This window comes from Vespula vulgaris, chromosome 5 (genome assembly GCF_905475345.1).
Source record: "Vespula vulgaris chromosome 5, iyVesVulg1.1, whole genome shotgun sequence".
Classification (NCBI taxonomy): Eukaryota; Metazoa; Arthropoda; class Insecta; order Hymenoptera; family Vespidae; genus Vespula; species Vespula vulgaris.
In genome coordinates this window covers 7,844,096-7,859,205 of record NC_066590.1, presented here as the reverse complement: position 1 = coordinate 7,859,205, position 15,110 = coordinate 7,844,096, and the positions used below count along the sequence as shown (strand labels likewise).

Sequence of the window (15,110 nt, the reverse complement as noted above, 5' to 3'; positions counted from 1 at the left end):
GTCCCTCTTGTATGTATTTTAACGTATAATACGTGCTTAATGTCGCGCATGTTGTATTTGGAATTTATTTTCCCTTACATCCGAGTACGCACTCTTAACCATTCATGTGACCGTTCATTCATTCATACTTACATACATAAATACGTACGTGAATACGTATATATACGTATATACATATTTATACGTAGACGATACCGTGATATATACGAATGAAATAAAGAAGTATTTAAAACGTTGCAGGAAGAGATCGGTGAGATCATCGAGTCGGCACCGTCTACTCCATTACGTGTCATCGAGGAACCGAAATATCCGAAGCAACAAGAGGTAACAACAACAGCCGTCAAGGTAGGGACCTCGAGTTCGGAAGATTCGACGTACGCTTCGAGATGTTTGCCAACGAGAAATACTCGAGTACCGAAGCGACAGAATTCTCTGCCACGGGGGAATAACAAGACGATTATCGGGGATGATATTGGCGAGTGGTCGAACAGTATACTCGCTGAATTCAATAGCATAATTGCGAACGAGATAAACGAGTTAACCAAAGAAAAATCGATAAATTATTCGGAGAGACGAAATACGACGAGAAAGGAGAAGGAAGAGCCGAGAACGATCAAGTACAAAGAATTGTTGAGCGAGTTCGGTTTATCCGATAGCGAAAATTCCGAGGGTAGTTATTGCGAGATCAACAGGGACAACGTCAAAAATAATAAATATTGGTGTAACAGAGGGGAGACTTACGTCGACGAAGTCGACGTTCGTTCTCTTTTAAACTCTGATTACGAATCGGTGCCGAATGAGAAAGAGATTTCACGACGTAAAAGCGGCAGTCTACCGGACAATCTCGGTGTCGTTATCGATCAACATAGATATCGATTGGTCAATGACGATCGTCAGAGCAACGAGTTCTTATCGAGGAACGTAAAAAATCATTCTGCCTCGTGGAATAATAGAAACGTATCTAGTCTACCAACGAGAATCAATCGAGCCGTCGAGGACGTTAGCAGCGAGCCAAAGAAAATTGTAGGGTTAAGAAGCGTGTCCGACGATGTACCGGTCGTCTTACCTCCATCCTCCTCTTCCTCATCTTCTTCCTCATCTTCTTCCTCGTCATCTTCTTCTTCCTCTTCCTCATCCTCTTCCTCTTCCTCTTCTTCCTCGTCGTCTTCTTCGTCTACGTCTACGTCTACGTCTTCTTCAAGAATAATCACAGTGGAAGAATCGAAAAGCAAACTTCCGCCTCGTCAACGAACGGATTCCCAGAGGAAACACAGTCTTCCTGTTATTCCAACGAATCAGAAACGCCGTAGAGATTGCCAGCCAAGGTTTCAAAGATTTAAACGTACTCAGGACGATCAAGACGTCGGTATGGATCCAGATTACGACGACGTGTTCAAAAAGAACGACGATCACGTTATAGCTGGTAGATCAAAATCGTTGGACAACAACGTACCGAAATCGGCACCGGTGACGCCAACCGAAGAGAAAAAACCACCATTTGGGAAGTTTCTTAAAAGAAGACAGACGCCTGTCTTTCATGAAAACTCGAACGACGTTGTACTCGTCAGAGTATCCTCCTTACCCGATCAGGATCTTTTACATTTGGGAAATCGAACGAAGGACGGTACGTCCTCGAAAAAACGTGCCGTTTCTCCTTTCACTTTACGTTCTGATATCTCGGCGAAGAGACTATCTGAATCCGATAGAGACGTAAGAGAGACCAGTCCGGTAGACCTGAAGAAATTTTCAATTTCGAGATCGAGGGGCAACGACGTGGCGGTCGAATGTGACTTGCCTGAAGATAGAAACGATTCGGTTTGTGAAAACGTTAGGATTGAAAATGGCGAGGTGAAGAGGATCGTCGAGGAACAAAATGCTAGATCGGGATCGGTAAGAACAATAGAGTAGTATAACGAAAAAAAAAAAAAAGGGAGAAAGAGAGAACAATCAAATATAAATTTATTAATACGTTTCATCGAATCATTGAAACCAATCGTTCGTTAATTCCAGTTGCCAATCTCTCTACACTCTCTTTTATCGAGAATCAGAAGTGGTTCAGGCTCCTGTTGTCCCAACAGTCCGCCAATGGAATCCTTTACTTGTTCGGACATAGCCACACAAACTTCACCTCCCATTTCAAGAAGTTCTAGCTTTACTTGGGTCAGCGAATGCGAGTCTCCACGAGGTAAGCCTTGTGACAACTCCCTCCTTTCTTCCTTCCTTCCTTTCTTTCTTTCTTTCTTTCTTTCTTACTACATCCTTTCTATCATCGAAAGAATACATAGATAAGAATTTGACACGCAGTAGTAGTGGCGTCGATTCGTCGCTTACCAGCTTGGTTCGCTTTGGCGTTTATAGCGGAATCGCAATTGGATTCGCAGTCGCTGCAAGACGAGAGCACTCTAGACCCACCATCGCCTCAAGACACCGTAGACGACGACAACAGATCTTCCTCTTCCTCCCAAGATCTTTTGCAGAGCATGGATGAGATCTCATCAGGTAGCTTGTCACCGGATGCTACGGATAGAGCTTCCCCTCTCGAGAGTGGAATCGGCACGGCGAGCCCACCTAGAAGCACGGATCGACGATTAACCAAACGTAAGCGAAAAGTTTTTACATGTTGTGGAAAATAAAAGAGATAGGAAGAGAAAGAGAGAGAGAGAGAGAAAGAGAAATAAGGAAGTAAGTACTTAGCTACGACAAAACGATTCCCATTGGTTTTTTCTTTTTCTTTCTTTTTTTTCATTTATTTTCCCTCTTAAAGCGCCGACCTCGAACAAGTGTCACAGAAAGGAGACCTGGGAAAGGATTCGCCGGAGACCATCTAAGCTGAGCTCGCGTAATGACAAGAACAATCAAGACGTTTGGATCAAACGGGAGAGCGTTCACACGCAAACGAAAGATCACGAGGATCGATATCTGCAAGAAGCTGTTGACAGTAGCAGTGGATTGGACGATTCCTTACCTCGTGTTAAACCACCTAGACCTACGAATTTACCGCTCTGTGAGTTTGCTTTTTTTAATCGTAATTTTATTTGTCCCCTACCTTTTTTTTTTTTTTTAATTAGATAATCGCAGAATTTATCAGAAGCTTTTATAAGTTCGAAGAGAGGAAAGAACAAAAAAAAAAGAGAAAGAACGGTTGTATGGAGTAATGTCGTGGTCAAATTCTCATTGAAATAAGTTATACGATACGTAGGTCTGTCAACGACAGTCAGTTCGCTGAGCTCCGGTGAATTATTGGAGACTCCACCTCGAGCACCCTCCTCACCATCGGCAGCGAGTCTGCAGTTGAAGCCAGAACCGTTGACAGTAGAAATGGGCGGAAAGAGCAGTAGCGCGCCGTTGTTGGAAAACAACGACGTTGAAAAGAACGCAGGGAAGAACTCGGTGAGTCGAATGTTTCTTTTATTTTTTCTCTCTTTTTTTATTATTTTCTTTTTTTTTTTTTTAATTTCTTTCTTTTCCTTTTTTTTTTTTTTCGACGATGAACCAGCTTTCGACAAGTAATTAAAAAGGAAATAATAACTCTCGCAGTAGATTCTCTGTTAATAGCGCACTTACTTAGCTTTCGCATTGTAACATCAATCATATACGCGTTGAAGCTCGCATGGCATTCGAGATATCGAGATTATCCCGTTGAGATAGACCTCTTTGACCGTTAGTTCGTTTGGTGATCCACACTTATGGCGAATCATTAGTCTCTGCCCACGCAAGCCGTGTACTGCATCGAGCATCGAGAACACGGCTATTTGTATTTTTCTTCTTCGACCATTTCTTCGTACCATTCGCAGACTTCGTACCTTCAGCATCCGTACCTTGATCGCCGAAAGGGTATGAAACGAAAAAAAAAAAAAAAGAAGAAACAGAAAAAAGAGTAGAAACCTCGAGCTTTAATTTCCCTTTCACTCGCGGCATCTCTTTCAACACCTGTTTCTATCGAACGAGAACGAAAGAATGCATTCTGTTTTTTTTTTTTCTTTTTATCTCTCTCTCTCTCTCTCTCTCTCTATCTATCTATCTATCTCTCTCTTCAATACGTGTTTATTTATTTTCTTATTGAAAGTCTCGATAACGAAGTACGATCCGATAAAAAAGGAAAAAGAAAAAGCTAAGAAATATCTAGGCGACGGCGCAACGTTTTGTATCTATAATATTTCTTTGCCTTGTTTCTTTTTCTTTTTTTTTTTTGTTGTTGTTCCTCTCTTCCTCGTTTCATTTTTCTCTTTTTCTTTTCTTCCTTCCTATCTTTTCTCCCTCTTGACTTTCGAACATAGTAAGATCGAGACGCGATCGTGCCTGAATGGAGCCTTAATTTTCCTTTCACATGGACGGCAATACTCGATTAAGTTTGTATTAGCTTCCAAATACATACCGAAGATTTCGCATAGCAGAGAGTTGCTTTTTTAGATATGGGTAATCGTTCGAGATAACGATCGATTCTTCTTCGAGTTTATATTACGTTTCGTAGAAATTTATTTTATATCGTAATTTTCTCTCTCTCTCTCTCTCTCTCACACACACACAGAAATGCATATATGCTTAAAGTTACATTTAGAAACACACTGCAACGTGCACGCGAAGTGATTATTTTTAAAAGCATAGTCAGTAGAGATAGTAGGGATGGGCATTAGATCGGAGAACGGGTTCACATAATTCATCGACATTGGACGGACACACGACGATCATCGTAGAGGCATAGTATTTCAAGGTCACTCGTCGATGCTTTGATACCAAAAGCATACTTCGCTCGAATGCATAAACGTAGTGCTTGTGTTCCGTTTACCTAAAACAACTATCGATCGATGCAGGTTTAAAGGGATAAATTTTCAATGCTCTTCAATGCATCGCGTTGCAATTTAATTTCCGTATTAATTTTCTAAAGACGATTGAAAGCACGTTTAAATATCAACGATTTTTCATGTTTTACGTCTCTCAACAAGCAAATCTTATCATTGTACGTCCTTCTTCTGGTAAGAAAAGTAAAATAAAAAAGAAAGAAAGTAAAATGAAATAGAATGACATACAAAAAGGAGAGTAATATAAAATAGAAGGAAATAAAGAAATAAAAAGAAAAAATAAATACATCGGAAAGAAGAGAAACGATTAGCGCGTGATAAGTAAAATATGTGTTTTATCTATATCAAATAATCCGCGAGTTTCTTATCAATTAAATAGAAACAGAGAGACAGATAGACAGAGAAAGAAAGACAGAGAGAGAGAGAGAGAGAGAGAGAGAGAGAAAGAGAGTCAATATTTCCCAACGGAAATTAATATTTACTCGTACGATTCGTCTCGTAAAAAAGAAAAGGAATTAAACTCGTAATTGTAGGAGTAAGAGTACAACAACGAAAGATTTTGCTTTGTTTTTTGTTTTCTTCTTCTCTTTTTCGTTGTATAAATCAGTCTTTTTTTTTTCTTTTTCTTTTTCTTTTTTCTTTTTTTTTTTCGTGTATTTCTAACCGCGCTTACAAATTATCAATGAAGTGTCAGCACACAAAGTGGTGGTTTACGCACGAGCGAGCATTTCTCTCGGACAAATGTGTGTTTTCGCGGTATACACGGATGCGCCTACTAATACAGAGAAAAATATTACTAACACAAGGGAAGGAGAATAAACGTGTATCAGTGAATGATCAAAGCTAATGGAGCAGCGAGCCGTGTTGGCAACGTATTAGTCGGTTGGCATCCCTCGACCCTCGAATAAACGTAGCCTCTCTTCGAGTATACCCTCTTTCCTTCGTTTCTTTTCTATTTTGCAAAGGAAAAATAAAATAAAATTCAGAAAAAAAGGAAAAGAAAAGAAAAGAAGAAGGAGAAGATAAAAAAAAATAAAGAGGACAATTAACTCGGATCGTTCATTCTAAATTCTTGGAAAATTATTTTCAAAAAAATAAAAAAATAAAATAATCGTCTTACGCAAGGAAGAATCGATTGATCTTTAATATATCATCTTTCACATTTCTTTCTTTTCCTTTTTTCTTTTCTTTTTTGATAGATCGTTAACTGGTTCGTCCCACTTCTTTACTTACCTTACTATTTTGTATGTCATCCTACCATCCGGAAGTTGAATTTATTTCGACAAAAAGCTTTGTTATTAATGATCCAACATGTGGCTTTTTTACATTTATGCAGTTAGACGGATATCCGTTTTACGAATTCATCGCGATATAACGAAAAGGTCAAGGTCAGCGGTTTGTTTCGAGGTCGTGTCAGCATAATCCTGCAAGTGGGTCGTGCTTTACGAACGGCAAATAGTCGTTTAAAAAATGTGAAGAAAAATAAGAGAGGATATTATCCTAGTCGCGTATCGTATCCTTTCGTTATCATCCTTTCGCGAATCCGTTCGAGACTCATCCATTTAAATTAACGACATGTTGCGTCAGACAGCTTCGAACTTTCTGTTCTATCTTGACTGACCTTAATTGAAATTAATCCTTTGACGTTTGTAACTAGGTTAAGAAAAAATATTTTCTTTCTTTTTTTTTTTTTTTTTTTTTTTTTTTTTTATACAGAGAAAAATAATTTATCGTTAACAATGTTTAAGTCTAATAATAAGAAGAGATATTTTGTGATAGATTTATTTTTAATTTTTACGCTACTTGCTACGTTCAAAGTACTGCGAGTATAAAAAAAAAAAAAACATCGAAAAAGATATACACATATATAGATACGTGTTGTAGTTACGTTACGCATGAGAGTGTAACGTAAGAGACTTAAATAACTATCGATTGTTATAATAAAAACGTATCATATCGTCGAGACCAAAGTATCCGTTGACCTAGTCCAATAGTAACAAAAGTACTTATACGTTCCCTCGACGATTGTTGTCAAGGTTATAACGCACAAAGAAATATCAAACGAACGTAAACATTGTTTCGTTTCTGAAGAATATATTTGTTTCGTAAAGCGTTGTAAAGTTCAGTTCATTAAAGAGTCTCTGTCAAGGTAAAACGTTAGGCAGGTCGTTAAGGAACGACTATCTCTAGATAAGAAATTTAAATCCTTTTATCTATTCCTTTGTTTTATTTAATCTCTAATATTTGTCTTCTATCAGTACAGTTATATTTATTCGAACGTAATAAATTTGTTTGTACGATCGAATAATAAAGATAACTCTAGCTTTCAAAATTTTTTATTAAATGATACGCGTATATATAAAATTTTGTATCGTTTATTCAACAATATTCTTAAGATTTTCACATAGGAAATATTAATCGTATCGAAGACAAAAAATATATTCTATTAAATATCATATTTATTAACATTATTTTCAATATGAGCAATGATCTTGTTAGAAACAGAGGATAACGTTTATTTAGTATTAAATTTATACAAAAATATTACTTCTCCGTTTATTAATTCATACTTCTCTTTTTATCAAAGATTAATTCGAGAATACGAGGAAATGAGAATTATCTGACATAGCGAATCGTTTACATGTAATTTTCCACAATAAATTCGACGAATATTACGTCAGGTGCAATATCAATTAATGAAAAAAAAAAAAAAAAGAAAAAAAAAGAAAAAATTCTTTTCATACGGATAGGTAGTATGTAAATGCGATAACAATGTTCCGTCTTGTTTCAGTCGCTGCAGCAGCCACGTTCGCAATCGGAACGACAATTATCAGGTGAGTCTTATCTCTCTAACGCATATAACGTAAAATAATATCCAACGTTATTACGTTTTCACTATCTTTATCGTTACAATTGCTGCCAGCTTTGGTGTAACTATACGAGTATGTATTTCTTCAACGTGTCGAACTTTCTAATGATAATTCTCTTTCAATTTGTATATTCTTATATATGTGTGTGTATGCATGTATATGTATATATGTATGTATGTATGTATGTACGTACATACATATGTATTCGATGTTACAAGTCGAAAAAGTTATCGTCGGAATAATTTCTTAGTCATAGCAATACAAACGTGAAAGAAAGAAAGAACTGTGTGCTCTTGTCCTTCGAAAAGAATTTACATGTTTATTCTCATGTAAGCAAAACGTAAAGACACGGAATGTTCTAAGCCGTTAGAATCATTGAAGTTTGAGAGTTAACGGTTTATTTCGTGGTTTTCAAGGAGAGAAAGAAAAAAAAAGAAAAAAGACAGAAACATTACTCATTGCTTTGCACATATCTATGTATATAATATGTATATACAAACGTATCTAGATATCCATATGTATGTACATAGAAGAAAGAGTTATGTATAGTGAAGTTTAGCGGTATGTCAAACTCTTTCGAGATGTGCTCGTTCGATCGAAAATCCGATTTAACTCGTCGTTCATACATCACGAACGAACTTGCTACGAAAACGAACGCTTCTAAGCAGGTCGAGGACAGATACGACGTATGTTTCGTCGATCGTTTTGAGCTTTTGCTTGGTAGAATTTTATAGAGAAAAAAAGAAAAAAATATATGTATTTTATATCTTTATATCTTTTTAATGATAATGTATATCTTTATCTGTATATATACATATCTGTATATATATATTTTTTTATTTTTATTTTATATCTATATATTTTTTTAGTGATTATATATATATTTATATATTTTTATATCTATATATTTTTTTTACTGATAATATATATATATATATATATATAGAGAGAGAGAGAGAGATGAAGTTATCTCGTACGTCGATAAAAGCAAATTAGAAGAAGATAAAAAGCATAGGAGAGGAAAATTGAAACGTCAGGAGTAGCAGTAAGATTACTTTGTCGTTTTCAAGCTTGGTAATATCTAATTTTCCGAATCACCGAATTCGATACATCATTCTTCGTTATTCTTTTTTTCTCTTCCGCCTGATTTCTTTCCACTTTCTCGAAACGATCCTTGGAGATATCGAAACGATTTGTCGGCCTAAGGGTTGTAAGTACGATGGAAAGTAGTCGCTGGGAGGCTACATTTGCGTAGCTCGCGTGGCTGATTTAATTCTTAATTTTAGCCTCGGGTCAGCACGCCTGCACCGGAAGCTTTAATCACCGCACGGTCCGCGATGCTTCGAATCTCACATTGGCGACTTAGCCGTGTGCACGTAGCCTCCTACCTCGAGAAAGCAATTAGCGCGTGTTCACGTGAGCGTCGATAATTAATTAAACTTTCGCGATCGATTGTAGTAGTACCGTTGCTTACTCGACTACAATGTTTCATTGTCTTTCCTGTGACTCTTCTTGGTACCTAATTCTATATACATGCGTATGTGTATATACGTATATCTATATAAATATTCGTATAACGTCAACGTATGTATATATAAGAGAAATTTCGATCGACCCTTTTGAGAAGGTTCATTTAGTTAATTTGGAAGAGGATGGAAATAGTGTGCGTTTTCGATCGTGAAATAAACATCGTCATTGAATATTTTTAGTCGGTTATTTTGGAAGAGGCCGAAGGTGGGCGCTTTTTATAAAAACGCCTCGAAAACTTATGCGAGCCGGTGATATTCAAGGTAATAATATAAATGAACGTGTTTCTTTCTGTATATATATGCACATGTATACATATATGCATGTATGTACGTATGTATGTATATGTACGTGTTCTTTTTTATTTCTTTCTCATTAAAGGTCTCTTCATCATTGATATTTTTGCCTCAACTCGAGTAGGTATTCTTAATGGGAACTCGAATGCAACGGAGATACAAGAAGCTGCAAATTAGGTTTACGCGTGTCGCACCTTCGTGTTCTCAGTTAAGAGAAATTAATTACGGGCCTGGCATCATTATCATGCGCGTGTGAACGTTGTTAGGGAGCAACCATTATCGATCGTGTGTTTGGTTCATGTTGCGAGATAGATAGGTAGATAAATAGAGAGAGGGAGAGAGAGAGAAAGAGAGAGAGAGAGAGAGAGAGAGAGAGAGAGAGGGTGGGTGTTCTCGATAAGACAATTATCTTTCGAATCGACCGAACTTGTGTACCTTTTAACCCGGTAAAGAGAAAGGGTTCGTGAGCGTAGAACTATCGTAGATCATTCAGCGGCAATTGTCAAACAGAAACAGAAAAAAAAAGAAAGAAAAAAACTAATAACAAAATCGTTTAGAAATTATTAATAAGTAACGTCAAGCGATCTCGCCTTCGAGGCACGCACGAAAAGGATTTGTAAATGTTTCACCGACGCAACTAATTGCTGGCTTTCAGGCTACGTTCTACTTCGTCGACTATCTCCAATAGGACAAAGAACTCGTAATTACTTGATTACGTGCGGTACATATACAATAATCGGCAACGTGAATCGACCGATTTTAGGAAATATTATTTCGACTTGAACGCTCGACGCGTATACCTTTATTCGTTATTAAACATAATCTTAACAACGTATAATAATAATAATAATAATAATAATCACCATCATCCTCATCATCATCGTCGTCGTCGTCATTATAATAACAATCATAATTATAATCATGATGATATCAACAATAATAATAATAATAATAATAATAATAATAATAATAATAATCATCATCATCATCATTATCATCGCCATTGTCGTCGTTGTCATCATTATTATCAGTGAATACCTGTTAAGTTATTTCAGGTGGTAATAATTATTGACTCATCGTGCGTATAACGTAACAACGGTATATACTACGTTAACACGAGAAAGGTGATTTCCAGAGTAGAAAATCCGATTACGTGGAAGGGCTTAGACGAGTCTCGAGGATATGCTTGAGGGAAATATTCCTATAGTTGAACAAATCGAACAGAGACTGTTGGTATATTATAATGAAGAAGATTAAGACAAGGTAGATACAAATAGAAAGACAGACAGAGAAAGACGCAGAAAAAAGAGATAGAAAAAGAGGTCTACAGGTGACTCGATGAAGAAAAAGTAAGTAGGGACGCTTGCGCCGCGGCGTTAGGCGACGTCAGAGGCTAACGACGGTTTGCGTTGGTCCGTTGCGCCAATGGAAGTCGACGGCAGTCGTCGGTATCGTGGGCACCGCGGCGCTCGGCGCAGTTTACCGAGCGCCGTCCACGCGACTCGCGCGCTCGCGTCTCTTTAACGCTTCTGTTAGTCGCGCGTGTCTTCGTCCTGTCAAACGCACGCCAAATCCTTGAAGAATCCTTCAACGTGACATCGTCGGTTCCGTTTCGATCGTTAGATTGATCAGTAGGTTCGGGTTTCGTTCGTTCGTTCGTTCGGTCGTTCGTTCGTTCGTTCGTTCGTTCGACATTTTTCTTTCTCTCTTTCTCCCACCCCTCTTTCTTTATCTTCTTTTTTCGAGAGGGTTTTCCGTTCTTCTTTTTCTCGTATCTTCTTATTCTTTAGCGATTTGATTGATTGATTGATTGATTGATTGATTGATTTATTTATTTATTTTTGTTTCTTTTTTTCTTTTTTTCTTTCGAGCATATTTTCGTCGAAAGCCTCTCGAATTTTCTAATTTATAAAAGAAAGATTTATTACGGATCGTTTTCCTACCTTTCTTCTCATATCTTTTCTTTTCCTTTTCGGATTTTTCTTTCGTTCGAGTAGTTTTGTTTACAGCAATCGAAGGATACGCGACACTTTCACGAGTCTCGCCTTCGGTAATTATAACTTTCCTAGGATATTCTTTTTAACAACGGCGCGTAGTGCTTGCTTGTCGTAAATCACGATTCGAAAGTGTCGCCTTCCTCGAAAGGGGAGAAGGTGGAAGGGAGAGAGGAAGGGAGCGAGAGGGAGGGAGCGAGAGGAAGAGAAAATGAAAGAAAAAATTATCGTAAGACTTTCTTTCTGTCGGATATAAGGGGAAACGCGTTGTGTGTTTTCTTGGTTTGCGAGAGATCGACAGCGATCGGGGTTTTGGCTTTTAAAAGAAACGCTCATCCGTAGAATAGAAGAACGGTGGTGGTAATAGTTTGGCGATTAGGATTTCTAGAAATAGGAGAGAGAAAGAGAGAGAGAGAGACCAGTGACGGTCCATGAGTCAGCACAAAGCGTTTATCGGAGCGTGACATCGAATCGACCGCATAGATTTTTTTCATTTTTTCTATTTATTTCTTGCGTTTTACCTTTTTCATTTTTTCTCTATCCATCTGTCTATCTTTCTTTCTTTTTTTTAAGTTGAAATTTTTTCATTCATACATTCATTCATTCGTTCATTCATTCATACGATAGGTTTGTCTATGTCACTTTCTATCTTCGTTTTCTACTTCCTTGTCTTCTTAATTTCAAATATCTGGAGAACGTTTTCCGAAAGATCGTAAAAGGTCTCTCGAATCGGATTCCTTCCTCGATCGCGTTCAACTTCATTCATAATTCATAACGCATGGCGTCTCGTTGAATTCTATTCGCTACATTTCTTTTTTCTTTTTTTTGTTTTCTTTCTCTCCCTCCCTTTCTCCCTCTCTCTCTCCACACAAGTAACTTCCTGTATCGATAACAGAAAAGGTGTCACGCACGCGGAAATTCCTACGGTATCCTTCATCGTTACTCTCGAAACAATTCGCTTCGATTCCGTTGTCCCGTTGGAATATAAATCCATTGGCAAAGTTCAAAGGTGTTCGATGGTGGTCGAAGAGAAGAAGGAGGAGGAGGAGGAGGGGGAGGAGTAGAAACACACTTTCGTCGTGGTGATTTTTTCGCTTACACGTCCTTTTTTTTCCTTTATCTTTTTGTTCATTTTTTTGTCTTTTCTTTTTTCTTTTTTTTTTCTTTTTTTTCTTTGTGTCAATATAGGGCCCGAGGGCGTGACACGGATAGAACGAAGTATCTGTTAAGGCTTCGGAAGAGACTCGTAAATCAGGATGAATAAGGTCCGACCTCCTTCTTCTTTCCATTTCTTTTCTTCTTCTTCTTCTTCTTCTTCTTCTTTTTTTATTTGTCTATTTTATTCGAATTCGCGTAGGATTACATCGATCGAAAAAATCGCGGAAACGCATCGAGCTTCACTCCCATTTTGATTTCTTTCTTCTTTCTTCATTTCTATTCCTTTTATTCTTCTTCTCTGGTTCGGCTTGCCAATAGAGACAAGACTTTCACCCTTATGCAACTTGCGTTGAAATTAATTACTCGCAAGATCGATTCGATTCGATCGAGTCCGAAGCAGACGAAGTAGGAGAAGGAGGAAGGAGAAATAGAAGTAGAAAAAGGAAGAGGAGGAGAAGGAGGAAACGACGACGTTGTAACGACGATGTAAAGAGTTACGACGTGTGGACACACACAGCTCGCGTTATCTATCCGTGGTACGTTTCGTAACAATACCGAATTAAGATCGATCGATCGCGAATCGAACGTAAGTCGATTCTTAGGGGAGATAGGCGCCCTTATTGTTCGGCCAAAGCGTTTGATCTCGCTATGTTAGGCTCAGACAGTCTGTCTAACGTGTCTTTTCTTATTCGTTGTATTATCCTCTTCTCACGAACGAGGAAAGATCGTGTGTCTAACGAGCATCGGCTTTCCAAGAGAATTATCGTCCTATCGGATCATTCCTTGACAAACTACCGAAAGAGAAAGAGAGAGAATACTCGTTATCCAATCTATCGTCTATACAAACACGAACTTCACCCTATTATATTTCGAAGAGTTAGTTGTTTCTTCGGATATTCTCGAAAGTAGTCGTATCTCGCTAATTTTCTGAACTCGCTAATTTTACTTCGAGAAGAAGATCTTTCTTCCTCAAAATTCGTAAGATTACAACGATTTCGTGTTTAAGAAGTTCGTATCTGAGTTTGTGTTATCTATCCGACCTTCCATCAAGTTGCTTCATCTTTACGTATTTTCCCGTGTAAAACATCAAACATATAGAAATGAACTTTTCGGATCATAATTAAGAGAAGTTTCTTTATCTTTAAGAATGTTAATTAACATTGCCTTGATCTTACGAGAGGAAGTAATTAAATCGATATAGTCGGAACGTTCCTGACGACGTGTTACTCGGAGTAATTCCAAAGTTGTAACGTTTGAACAACACGGTAAACTATTTCCTTGGTCGTTAGCTTATAAATAATTTAAATTAAATTTATAACTTTGATTAACGAAGTGATCCTTTGAAGGAATGACAACGTATCACCTATTTAATCTCGTATAATAATTTCGTTATAATAGATTTCGTTGATATATTAAAGTTTAGTCTTTCCTTGAATTTATTCGTAAATCCAATAGCATTCGACGAGAAGCATTTCTCGATGAACTTCACAAGGTTCCCGTTTACTTTTTACTTCTATATTATACTTCTCTTCGAACCAGTCGACACTCGAAGCATTACAAATCGCTCGTTAGCCGACGTGATTACGGCTTTCCTTCGACAATACGGCTCCGAACCTCGTGCGATAAATCTTTCGACGGTTCATCGTCGAACGACCTTGAGGTGCGAACGTAAAACGAAGAATCGAACGAATACTCGTTGTCGACAACTCGAATCTGAACACTTGCGAAAATAACGAGAGGATTGAGAGCGCCGTTGTTTTCTGTGCTTTTTTTTTCTTCCTTTCTTTTTCTTTTTCCTTTTTCCTTTTCTTTCTTCTTTTTTTTTTTATCATTATTGATCTCTGACAAATCTTTATCGTGAGAATATAAGTTTCTCGGCTGCACGCTCCTTACGACGTTTTATTATTCAGCAATCAAACACGAGAAATGAGCGACGATCTCGCGTTTTTTTATTCCTTCTGCTTTTTAATTTTGTTTTATATCGAATCGTTCATATCAATGAAATCTTAATCCTTTTCGGTTCATTGTTTCATCTCGAATTACGAATTTCTTCTAGAATAGGAAACGACGAGAAGGAAGCGAAAGGATGTCTAGCAAAGTGTCATCATATTTAGTACCTGGCCCGATCGAAATCAATTATTTACTTACATAGTTACCTATCCATGTAACTTAAGATAGTTTCGCAAACTATTAATTTCGGTATAGTTAGAATTGTTTTTTGAACGGAGGAACAGTTACGTAAGTGCGCTACTAGTACCTGAATATCGATCCTGAATAATACCTATCGCTGTTATCATCGTTATTATTATAATTATTATTAACTAGTGTAGAACTAGATCTTCGATTTTCTAAGAAGATTGATTCGTTTCCATTCGTAATGACAAAATGAGAGTTACGAGATAGACGTCGACAAATCGATAAACTCGAAACGGTCGTAAATAATCGATAAGAGAAATCGATCGACGA

The 15,110-nt window shown here is 37.5% G+C and overlaps 1 protein-coding gene across 2 annotated transcripts in view; it reads left to right on the top strand.

Moving 5' to 3' along the window:
- The window catches only part of LOC127063942 (uncharacterized), a 158,499-nt gene that overhangs the window by 46,391 nt on the left and 96,998 nt on the right, over positions 1–15,110 (top strand). For both annotated transcript variants that reach the window (XM_050994298.1, XM_050994299.1), the window contains 6 exons: positions 241–1,890; positions 2,011–2,185; positions 2,359–2,598; positions 2,765–3,004; positions 3,200–3,390; positions 7,591–7,633. In XM_050994298.1, the coding sequence (XP_050850255.1) occupies positions 241–1,890; positions 2,011–2,185; positions 2,359–2,598; positions 2,765–3,004; positions 3,200–3,390; positions 7,591–7,633 (2,539 nt within the window). The remainder of the gene's footprint in view (positions 1–240; positions 1,891–2,010; positions 2,186–2,358; positions 2,599–2,764; positions 3,005–3,199; positions 3,391–7,590; positions 7,634–15,110) is intronic.